We start from the raw sequence: 12,172 nt of genomic DNA, 5'->3' as shown, positions 1-12,172 counted from the left end.
AGTTAACGGGCGTGAATGGTCCATTAGCCATAGACGGTCGGGACGTTACATATAGTTTGACGGTTTCTAATTTGAATAAAATCATCGAAATTTCTTATACTCTTGCATAATGTCATTCTCAGTGAGGTATTTGCCTCAAACTATACATATACCAAAAACTTATGCGGTGTTCTATGATTGGTTTAATCCAGTTATTTCTATCGGATTATTTGTGCAATTGACTGAAATCAAACATTTTTACACGATATTTCTGTTTTATCTCAAATGAGACTAAAATGTTCTAACCCTCTTTTTTTTTACATCAAAAGGAAATGATGTAACCGATTTGGAGATCATTATCATTTAGTAAATATTTCTCTAAATGATTTTCTAACAATTGTTGATTAGATAATGTAAAGCATAATGCTAATACTAATGTCCTACCAATCAAGGCCTAACCGTTCCACAAAGATTGATATTTTAGGAAAAAAATGTAATTCACAAGTATAATTTCTTTGAATTATTGAAAATTGATAATTGACTTTATTATAAATGATTTAGTGTACTTTATTAATACGTGTAAAAACTCTAAAAGTCTATCTAGAAGACTAGAACTGAGATGGTAGTAATTAATTCATTACAAATCTGATCTGCTGGACTCTGTTTTTTTTTATTCTTTCATGGTTCTGTTTCAGCTCAGAAGTAGGAGCTTTGCATTCATCAACGCTCTCTTTCACTGAAGAACATATGGCAGAAAGTAAACAACCTTGACTTCTCCCTCTTTTCTTGTCTTAGTGATTTTCAAGTGATCCAAGTTTCATGAGTTTTGATCACTTTGTAGATGTTAAAGTGCATGGAGATGGAAGTGCAGAGCTGGTTAAATCCATGGGTGATAATAAATATGCTAGTCTCATGAGACCAGCTGGTAGATATTACTCTGCTATTAAAGGTACCATCTCTCTATGCATTAAGAAACTCTTTTAAGATGTAACCTTTAGACATCTTTTATTGAACTAAGTGACATTATGATAGATGCTACGGTTTGTGGGAAGGGAAGATATACGCTTGTAAAAGACGTGGACGATGTGGAAAATGGAGCCTATGACAAACCTCTTCCATGCTTTGGTTGCGGAATCGGATGGTTCTCATGAGTAGAATATTCATTTAGTTTTTGTTTTGGGGTAAAATGTTAAATAATAGTATTCATTTTGTTTCCAAGTTAAGTCCACCATGCATGTCTGAATTAGCAAAACTGATGCTTTGTTTGTTTGAAAAAAGTATTGTCCAAGGAAAGTTCCTCATAAAAGGTTGCCAAACAAAAGAAGAACCCATTATATACTTATTTTTCTCAATCTCTTCAACTTTTCAACAAAAAGGAAAATTAAACACAATATGGTTTTGAAAAGTTACATATTAGAGCATCTCCAATGTAAAACTCTATTTTTTCCTTCAAAATGGAGTAAAAGTGAAAATGAAGTAAAATTGCTCCAACCCTACTTCATTTCCCACTCCATAATGGAGTGATGAACAAACAAAAAAAGAAATTACTCCATTTATAGAGTAAATTTCATTATGGAGTAAGATATGAAGTTGGGTTGGAGCATTTCTTACTTCATATTCACTTTTACTCCATTTTAGAGGAAAAAATGGAGTAGGGATGGAGATGCCCTTATAGTCATTAGTAACTGGTAAAAAAATCATTTGATTTTTTTTTTAATTTGAAAATAACTGTTTTTAAATGGTTTAATCTTTCATAATTAACAAATCTATAATCTAAAACTCAGTTCACAATTACGAATATAAATAGTGCAATATATGAGCTGGTGATAAATACATAAACTAACAACTAAAACAATATACTTTGTGACATATATAGATACACAGTCTTGGAAGAATGAGTTATTGATTATGAATTAGACTAATTTCCAAAATACTAAGAAAGAAGAAGACAACGTTGCTTTTGGTGTAAGAAAAAAAAAGTCATACTTCGATATTTCTTTTCTGCTCTCTCTCCGTAGTTAACGTTTACGAAGTTGAAGCAGCAGCCGAAGAAGAAGACGACGACTCTTCTCTTTCCAGATATTGTGATTATCTCAACTCTTCTCTTGCAATCAATCTCTTTCTCGAGTTTCTGCTCTTGAAAATTTCTGGTGAGTTATCTCTTTACTTGCCGAGCGATCTCCAGCTCGTTTATGAACGCTGGATCATTCAAAGTTCAAACCGATAGCTTGTAGTTGATATTTGTGGATCTATACTTATAGGGCATGATTAACCCCGATCTCTTAGTTGGAATTCTTAACGCATCATATGATTTGACATTTTTTTTTATATTTTTCGGCTAAAGACGGCTCTTTTATCTCTTATTTAAGAGATGGTTCTTAGCTTTTTTTTATTTAAAATCTAAAGAAAGCTAAGAACTGTATCTTAGCGGAAGTTAAGAACCCAAATTAAGAGACTGAGGTTAGTTATAGTCTTAGGCTTTGATTGGTAGAGCATTAGCATTAGCCGTAATAGTATGCTATAAAAGCAGTATGTTGCAGGAGCCGTATGCTTTTGATAAACTATGCAATTAGATGATTGGTAGAGAGCAGTACGAGTATGTTATTTAAAATTATTATAAAAATTAGTATATAATATATAATATATTTATTTTCAATGAATATATTTTTAATATATATATAAATATATTAACATATAAAATTAGAATGATATATAATTGATTTATTTTATTTAATAATTTAAATTTTATGTTTATATCAAAATTTTTTATTTTAAAATAAATTTTATAATTAAAATATCTACTTTTTAAAATAATTTTTCATCTTTCAAATAAATTAAATTATATTTTAAATGTGAAATACTATTTAAATTTTTTTTATTGTAAATTAATTTTAGAAATCAAAATTTTATTTTCTGAATATAAAAATAATTTTATGATATTATTAAATAAAATAAATGAATTAGTTATATATTTTCTTTAATTTTATAAATTATAAATGCAAATGTTCTTTTAAAGGTTACAACACCCGATAGATCATGTATGTACTTTCTAGGGGTCAATCCAAGGCGACCAACGGACCCATTACAGAGCTTAGGCTTCTGTGCCCCCAGCCACCGGACCATAGCCGCTCGATTTTTCAACGCTAAGTTTAGAATTCTAATTTGAATAAAATCATCATTTAGATGAAATTTTTGGTATATGTATAGTTTTGACGGTTTTTCCGGAACTATAATGTAACATTTCGAGTTGTGATATATGGAAAAAACATAAGAGAATTGATTTAGCTATCTATGTCACCAAAGTTGACTTACTTTTTCCGTCACTCTCGTTTAGAACTCCAAAGTTAAGCATGCTTGGGCTGGAATAGTGAAAAGATGGGTACCTATCGGAAAGTGATTCGCGATACCGTGCAAGTGAGGTCAAAGTACAAGGAAATGTCATGTGGTGATTGTAGGACCAGCAAACATGACTTTCGGGCCTTAGAAAAATTAACGCACCGCCCGTCAGACGGGATAGAGCCACGGGCCAAGAGGGCGGACGTGAGTGGCCCATTAGCCGTGGGCGGCCAGGGCATTATAAGTGGTATTAGAACTAGTTAGCCATCTCGGTTCTGATCTGAGAAGCGTCTTGAGACATGTTGTGTGAATTGTAACAATCCGAGTTGTGATATATAGAAAAGGCAAAGAGAATTGATTTGGCTACCTATGTCACCAAAGTTGACTTTCTTTTTCCATCAAACATCCGTTTAAAACTCCAAAGTTAAGCATACTTTGGCTAGAGTAGTGAAAGGATGGCTGACCTATCGGGAAGTAATTCGCAATGACCAAAGTATGGGAAAAAGTCATGTGGTGATTGCAGGATCAGTAAAAAATGATTTCGGATCTTGGAAAATTTAACGCACCGCCCATTAGAACGGGATGGGGTCCACGGACCGAGTTAACGGGCGTGAATGGTCCATTAGCCATAGACGGTCGGGACGTTACATATAGTTTGACGGTTTCTAATTTGAATAAAATCATCGAAATTTCTTATACTCTTGCATAATGTCATTCTCAGTGAGGTATTTGCCTCAAACTATACATATACCAAAAACTTATGCGGTGTTCTATGATTGGTTTAATCCAGTTATTTCTATCGGATTATTTGTGCAATTGACTGAAATCAAACATTTTTACACGATATTTCTGTTTTATCTCAAACGAGACTAAAATGTTCTAACCCTCTTTTTTTGACATCAAAAGGAAATGTTGTAACCTTAAGAGTATTTGGAGATCATTATCATTTAGTAAATACTTCTCTAAATGCTTTTCTAACAATTGTTGATTAGATAATATAAAGCATAATACTAATACTAATGTCCTACCAATCAAAGCCTAACCGTTCCACAAAGATTGATATTTTAGGAAAAAAATGTATTTCACAAGTATAATTTCTTTGAATTATTGAAAATTGATAATTGACTTTATTATAAATGATTTAGTGTACTTTATTAATACGTGTAAAAACTCTAAAAGTGTATCTAGAAGACTAGAACTGAGATGGTAGTAATTAATTCATTACAAATCTGATCTGCTGGACTCTGTTTTTTTTTTCTTTCATGGTTCTGTTTCAGCTCAGAAGTAGGAGCTTTGCATTCATTAACGCTCTCTTTCACTGAAGAACATATGGCAGAAAGTAAACAACCTTGACTTCTCCCTCTTTTCTTGTCTTAGTGATTTTCAAGTGATCCAAGTTTCATGAGTTTTGATCACTTTGTAGATGTTAAAGAGCATGGAGATGGAAGTGCAGAGCTGGTTAAATCCATGGGTGATAATAAATATGCTAGTCTCATGAGACCAGCTGGTAGATATTACTCTGCTATTAAAGGTACCATCTCTCTATGCATTAAGAAACTCTTTTAAGATGTAACCTTTAGACATCTTTTATTGAACTAAGTGACATTATGATAGATGCTACGGTTTGTGGGAAGGGAAGATATACGCTTGTAAAAGACGTGGACGATGTTGAAAATGGAGCCTATGACAAACCTCTTCCATGCTTTGGTTGCGGAATCGGATGGTTCTCGTGAGTAGAATATTCATTTAGTTTTTTTTTTTTGGGTAAAATGTTAAATAATAGTATTCATTTTGTTTCCAAGTTAAGTCCACCATGTCTAATTCATACTTACCTGCTAAATCTTCCTTTGACAGCTTTCTCATGGGGTTTGTATTCCCATTCTTGTGGTACTATTCGACGTTTCTCTATTTTGGGAACTACTACCGCAAGGATCCTAGAGAAAGAGCAGGACTTGCTGCTTCCGCAATCACTGTAATGCCTCTCTCCCTCTATCTCTCTTGACTATTTGAGATTTCCAACGAATTGATGATGATGAAGAAGTCTGGTGATGTTGCAGGCGATGGGATTCTCCCTCTTGCTACTGGTGATTGTTGCCTTCAGGTGGTTTTAGTGGCTTATTCTTACGTATACACCATTATCTTGACATATATATGTATGATCTTGGTCTCGTTCTTGTCAAAAGGATTATAGAGGATGGACTTATATGTTTGTCTGTACATTCAATTTAAATACTATATACCTCATCTTTGCTCCAGCTCTCTATCATTTTCTTCTCGCAATCTACAATGTGTGTAAAGAGAAGAACAAAAGAAAATAAAATAAATGAGCAATTGTTTCCTTTGTTTCTTTCTTGAGGAGGTGATATGAGAATATGGTTTTAACGGTTTGGTTTTGACCCGGTAGAGAGCAAACCAATTAGATATTGGAATTACATTAATTTATTTAATGAAATTGAGGAAGTTGACGTTCACGCGCCACATATATAAAGCTTCTGTTTAATATAGTGTATTAGAAGAGTACTACAAGATGAACAAAAGGTTTGGGGGGAAGATACCGACCGGAACTCCGTCACTAGCGTTGTCAACTATCGTCGTTGTAGCCTCACTTCTCGGTGGAGCCTCCATCGTCCACAATTTATACAAACCAGATCTTGTAAGTTGTCTTTTTTTAAGAAGGCATGCAACATGTTCGATGAAATGTCTAGCCGAACCAAACATTTGTCCTGTTCTCTCTTATTGGTAGATATACCCATAGGATTGGAGAGATGATTGGAGATATTAATTTATATTTCTTGTTTAACCTTTCGTTGCAGAGATTACCTCAGATGGAAAATGATGAACCAGACAAGAAGAAAGAATCTGGAAACAAAGATTAAAAATCTTTTCTGATTAGTTACATTTCTTAATCTCCTCTGGCTTCGAATGTTGTGAACTTAAGACTCTCTGTATGTGATTTGCAACTTTCATTTACGTGGCGATTCCCAACACACTAAGTACAGATTTATGCATGCACAATAAAGATTAGCCTAAACCTAGATAGAAAACCTAGGTATTTATGGAGAGGAACGTTTGTTCTTCGGTTCCATCGTTTGAATAAACACACTATTGAGTAAAAAAAAAGGCTAGATAGAAAACTAATTTATACTATTTAATTAGGTATTTTATTAGTTATCTCTTCTAATTCCCTGTATATAAGATAATTTGGACCGCGGCTGAAGGTTTTGGTCATGACTAGACTTATTATATCATCTACCCCAATATTTGTTTTCTCAAACAGGCTCGGACCAAGGCGGATAATACTGCATAGCACGACTGATATTTTTTTCAAATGCGATCTTTCATTACTTAGATATATACAAGATAACATGAACCAAATTATTATGTCAGGATTTACAAATGTGTTACAGCGGTAAAAAGCCACTCAAAAGTCTATAATACAGGGAAAAAGAACGCTACATGCGAAAAGAACAAACAAAAAATACAAGGAAACAACGTTGCATGCAAAAAAACAAAAGTAAAAGTAAAAGACTGTTTGGTGTAGATAAAAAGACAAAAGTAACCCTAGCTAATACCTCGGAGGAGAGAAATAAGCAGAGAATGGAGACAAGAGGCGTCTCGGGTTGAAGAGTGACACATGTCTCGGGGAAGCGATTCCGTCGATTTGGCGATAATCGGAGACGTTGATGAAGCCTCCCCTCTCGTTTCCATGGTGGTCACCGCCGGTTCTTCTTCCTGGAGACCTTCCCGGAGATGAGCTCAGGCCATTAAAGGTCTTGTACTTGACCATCTTACCAATGCCCCACAATTTTTTCTTCATCGGAGTTTCTTTATAAGACTCGGTCATCTTCTCGCTCATGTACAGCTTCACTGCTTCTAAACCTTGCTCCACCTTTTGTAACAGATCATCAAACTTAAACTATATCACAAACTTTATTATAAGCATAATGTAAGATTATTTTATAATTGATATCTATTCACGTCAGTGAAGTTTCTTGTATAATGTTAATTGATTGATTCCATAGTGCACTAAAAGAATGATCTTAGCGTTAACGTAACAAATATCATACACAAAACTGATATAATATTTTCATATAAAAACAATTCTTGCATTGTTTACAAATATCATACACACTAAAGATCAGAATGCTTGTGAGACAAGTTATGCTTTCTAGTCTAGTGAATATTCTGTTGGATGCGTCTTAATTAAATTCGATGTTATTACACTATAACATATGGCATAGTGATTTGTACCATATCGTCAAAAGAGTAGAATAATTTATGTTACTATGATAAAGTAAGATAAATTGTGTGTACCACTTCAAAAGGTGGGGAGACGAGGGGATTGCCCTCGAGGGAGAGCTTCTGAATCCGGCGAAGACAGCCTATGGAGTCCGGTAAAACCGTAATTCCGTTATAACTAACGTCAAGCTCCACGAGAGATATCAACAACCCCACGGAGTAAGGTAACTCCTTCAAGTGCTGGAAGTTCTGGCTAACGTTAAGGACCTGAAGGTTCACAAGGTTCTCTAGATCATCAGGGAGCGATCCAAGGCGATTAAGTCTGGCGTCGAGCACACGCAGCGACGTCAAGTGGCTAAGGGAGCTTGGTAACACGACAAGCTTGTTTGAGTTCACGGAGAGCTTCGTCAGATTCGTTAGCTCGAACCCTATTGTGTCTGGAAGCATGGTCAGTTCGTTGAAATTGGCGTTCAGCTCTTCCAGCGATCTGCGTTTTGGGTCGCGTTTTGCGTTTTGGTACATTGATAATAAGAGAGTTGGACGCGGTTGAAGGGGTCTTACCTGCAATCTTCTATAGTTTTGGGGAGATGCTGTAGATTATTTCCGGAGACATTAAGAACCTTAAGCTTGGAAAGACATCCAATGGAGTTGGGAAGTGTTTTGAGCTGATTGGAGTGCAAATCTAATGCCCACAAATTTAACATTCGTGCCACAAGAGATTCAGGAATTTGCTGCATGGGAAACTAAATATATGAGTTTTAACTAAATCATAAGTCGCACAAGTTCATAACTTGTGGAAATTCAAAAATTTATGTATAAACTTAAACTAAGGCTTGAATGGTAACCCGCTTCCCGCCCCGTCCTGCAGTTAACAGTAACAAAAATCTCTATATATACCCTATATCTATACATTTTTCTAACTGTTAAAACCGCACTACAACGGTTGTTTATTTAGAAAATAGTGTTACTGGCAGTCAGATGACAGATTCAATACAAGCAGAGTCAAAGAGAAGTAAATGTTCATATCAACACGTATTTATCAATAATTAATGCTCTTCATTAATATTTTATTTATATAGAACAATTATGTCATGAAAACTTAAAAAAGAAAATAACGGACACTTGTGCCTTAATTGCTTATGCACCCAGGCGAATATGCTTTCCAAGGCTCGAGTTGACCAAATGAAAATGGGTTAGGAAAATTGTGTGCAAGATACCAAAGACAATACTTCATCCGTTTCCATCCGTTCCTGAAAGTAAGGTTTTTTAAATTTTTTTCTTGTTCCGCAAAAATAGATTTTCTACCCTGTTCGGAAACTAGCTAGGCGTTCCTCGTACGCTCGGGTTACGCCTAGCGCCGAATGGAAAAATCGGGAATTATACAGAGACTAATCGGCGATTTTTCTAGACATATATTTTCGTTTGTTAAAATATACAATAAGGATCACATAGTGTAGCAGTTTTGTTGATCTGTTATTGGCAAACATCCCGGGTTCAAATAGCAGGAATGCCATTTATACATGTTTTTAAATGTCTTAAGCTAAATGAGGGGTAATTTTGTCATTTCGAGTTCGTCTTCCTCTTTACAATATTAGGGTTTTCTGCAATTTCAAGCCCGACGGCTCTTTGATTTTGACGGATTTAAGATCACTTTTCTCTGTTTTTTTGTTGTTGTTTCCATGCATATTTCATAGATTCTATGCATATTAATTGATTCAGGCCGAAACATGCAATAACTGAAATTTTTTTTGAGATCCAACTTTTTCACCGAATTTTTTCAATTCGCCACGCTTGATGGCTGAGCAGCGCTTTTCTGGCGATTTTCCGGTTCTCGACGGTGCGTTTTTGAACAAGGATCTTCTATATTATTAAAATACTTTTTTATAATTTTAAGAAACATTAATTGAGATTATTTGAATTGATTAAATTTTATTGGTGGAAAATTATTAGAAAGTGTATAATAAAGTAAAAAATAAATTAAATTATACAATTCTTAATAAACGTGCATACTATAGAAAATCTTACTTTTGACAACAGAGAAAATATTAAATTTTCAGGAATTTTTTTTTAATCGGCAATCTATGATTTGTCTTGTTATGAATAATAGAAATTTGATTACTTTTTCTTTATTGAACAAAACAGGAAATGACAAATACCACAAAGTAAGGAATACAACGAATCATGCATATGCAAGAGATAATTTCGTTGCTTGAGTACATCTACGATTTTTATCATTTCTTTATCTGTTAGTTAGCAGCTTAGCAAAGATCTTTTATAATTAAAAATTAGAGCCCACAACTGCTCTAATTAATTCATTTAAATAGAGCACGACGGCCGCAACAAATTGTTATACTGTATAGTTTTATATATTTGTTAACCTATCGAGCCTTCGAGGAACACTAGTACTCTCAGATGATTTGTTTTTGTCTTTTGACTTAAGAAGTATATTATTTTTGATGATTTTTGTTGCTAAATAAATTTTATTAATTATCGTTCATACAAATTTATAAATGAATCATGAAAACATCAACTTTTTAAAAGATCGAGAAAACAATAACTTTTTAACAATTCAAGCACTTTTGAAATTTTGTAAGAGAAAGCTCCACTTAGGGTTGTAGTTTATTGTTAAGGTGTATTAATTTTTTCATTAGTGACAGAAATGTCTATTTTCATTAAAAAAAAATTATTTCCACGAAATTTTAGTCAAAAGCTGTATAATTACGGTTGATGAAAATTAGATATATGATCCAACATATTTATATATATACCTGAATATTGTTGTTAGAGAGATCGAGTTTTGAGATGGAAGCTAGGTTGATAGAAGATGCTGAGAGGGAAGCCAAGGACATGCCGCTAAGATCGAGAGTCTTGAGATTCCGTCGACGATCTCCTTCTCCAGCCATCACAGCTGCACCGCCATCAATGGCCGATACACTTCTCTTAGTCGTAATTTTCTTATGTGGAGTATTGATTGGTCCCATCTTATTGAAATTCTTCATCATCGCCGTTGTTGTCATTGTCATCTGATTCATCTGCTCGTAACCCATCATATCTTCCTATGTGTGTGTGCATATATATATTTGTATAATTGTATACACAGAGAAGAACCCACAAAGCGAGAATGCTTAGAGGAAATAGAGAGGAAGAAAAAGAGAGAGGTTATGTTGATTGTTATAAATGAGTTGAAAACATATCCTACTTATATATATAATAAAGAAATTGCAGAGAGAGTTAAAGATCGAAATGGAAGATATGTACGGATGATAACAGATGGCGTTGAAACCTGAAATTCTCTCTCTAGATTTATTCTTTTCTATCATATTATCTAAGGTAGTTTATCTTTTATAACCTTCTTTTTACATATCAAACAATTTTAATGTCAACTTTTTCTATATTTGTTTTACTTAGTTACGTACAAAAGCTGAAATCAGCTGCATATTGTATTAGTAAAAAAATGAACAAGCTTTTCTTATGAATTATGATATTGGTAACTAAAAATTGTACTTTGATGTTTTTCTGTCATTGGTTATGTACTTATATTGGATTTCTTTGTAGATTACTAAATTTAAAACAATAAAATTTCAAAATTTGTTCAGAAGACTGTAGTGCTTAAATAGTTTTGAAGTTGATAATTATTTTAATGGATAAGCTTAAACCTATATAATATATATATATATATATATATATATATATATATATATATATGCATATTTAACAACCCACCTACAAAATTAGGTACTGCATATATAGTAATATATAATATATATAATACTATGTATAAAGACATATATAGCTGAGTACTGGACACAAACAAAAAGTTAATAAAAAGGATATGTTAGGACATATATTTGTTAGGGCTTTATCATTCATTTTTACGACATTATGATACATATTGTTATGACAATTTCTCTATTACGTATTTAAGTATTAATATTTAATGATAAATGTACGAAAATACATTAAAATCTAAAGAGTAAATTAGCTCAATATCCAAAAAGAAGTGAGATACCATAGAGTTGAGGGAAAATGGTGATGATGGGGGGAAAAAAATTGGGGGGAAATAGGGTATAGAGTGCAAATAGGGTATATGTTGTGGGTAGGGAATACAAATTCTCAAATCTAAAAAGAAAGCATAAAAGGATATGTCCGAGAAGGGAAGTGAAGGTACGGTCCCGTATTAGCTGTACTAGATTTTTTAACCGCGCTACGCGCGGATAATATATTATATGTATTTCACAATTCTAAAAAATAATGTATAATATTGTATTATATTATTTAAAGAATATAAAATAAGATTACATAACATAAATATATTTTTTATTTTTTCTTTGTGAAAATCATTATGTTGTTTGATTGTTGTACTTAATTCACATATTTGCATAGATATTTGTGATAGATGAATAACTATATTTTTATTATCAGTAAATAATATATATTTATTATATAATATAAGAAAAATGAAATTATTTACTTTTTAACAAACTTGTCTCATGTTGGGGACTCGGTTATAGACATATCATATTCGAATGAAACATTTTTACACTTATCAATCTTCTTAACAATTAAGAAACAAATCTGAATATCAAAACAATATCTCATACGATCTCTTTGTGGAATA

General features: G+C 33.0%; 3 protein-coding genes across 4 annotated transcripts; 2 read left to right on the top strand and 1 right to left on the bottom strand.

The window, feature by feature from the left end:
* Positions 1 to 2,811: 2,811 nt before the first annotated feature.
* Positions 2,812 to 6,323, top strand: LOC103861609. Of its 2 annotated transcripts, XM_033287136.1 has the most exons (6): positions 2,812 to 4,654; positions 4,739 to 4,846; positions 4,930 to 5,044; positions 5,170 to 5,287; positions 5,373 to 5,968; positions 6,129 to 6,323. In XM_033287136.1, the coding sequence occupies exons 1-5, from the start codon at positions 4,645 to 4,647 to the stop codon at positions 5,424 to 5,426; spliced, it is 405 nt and encodes a 134-aa protein (XP_033143027.1). In that variant the 5' UTR covers positions 2,812 to 4,644; the 3' UTR covers positions 5,427 to 5,968; positions 6,129 to 6,323. The 2 variants fall into 2 exon arrangements, with proteins under 2 accessions (XP_033143027.1, XP_033143026.1); XM_033287135.1 differs by lacking the exon at positions 2,812 to 4,654 and having other exon boundaries at positions 4,717 to 4,846; positions 6,129 to 6,308.
* LOC103861607 lies at positions 5,817 to 6,308 on the top strand. The gene is made up of 2 exons (XM_018657759.2): positions 5,817 to 5,968; positions 6,129 to 6,308. The coding sequence occupies exons 1-2, from the start codon at positions 5,843 to 5,845 to the stop codon at positions 6,189 to 6,191; spliced, it is 189 nt and encodes a 62-aa protein (XP_018513275.1). The 5' UTR covers positions 5,817 to 5,842; the 3' UTR covers positions 6,192 to 6,308.
* A 346-nt stretch (positions 6,324 to 6,669) lies between the features above and the next one.
* LOC103861606 (plant intracellular Ras-group-related LRR protein 8) lies at positions 6,670 to 11,901 on the bottom strand. The gene is made up of 4 exons (XM_009139326.3): positions 10,323 to 11,901; positions 8,116 to 8,285; positions 7,630 to 8,041; positions 6,670 to 7,204 (listed from the first exon to the last, which is right to left on the bottom strand). The coding sequence occupies exons 1-4, from the start codon at positions 10,602 to 10,604 to the stop codon at positions 6,881 to 6,883; spliced, it is 1,188 nt and encodes a 395-aa protein (XP_009137574.1). The 5' UTR covers positions 10,605 to 11,901; the 3' UTR covers positions 6,670 to 6,880.
* Positions 11,902 to 12,172: the final 271 nt, after the last annotated feature.

The sequence above is a fragment of the Brassica rapa genome, chromosome A03 (assembly GCF_000309985.2).
Source record: "Brassica rapa cultivar Chiifu-401-42 chromosome A03, CAAS_Brap_v3.01, whole genome shotgun sequence".
Lineage (NCBI taxonomy): Eukaryota > Viridiplantae > Streptophyta > Magnoliopsida > Brassicales > Brassicaceae > Brassica > Brassica rapa.
Note: the sequence above shows the minus strand (reverse complement) of the source record. Positions and strands in the feature narration are given on the sequence as shown.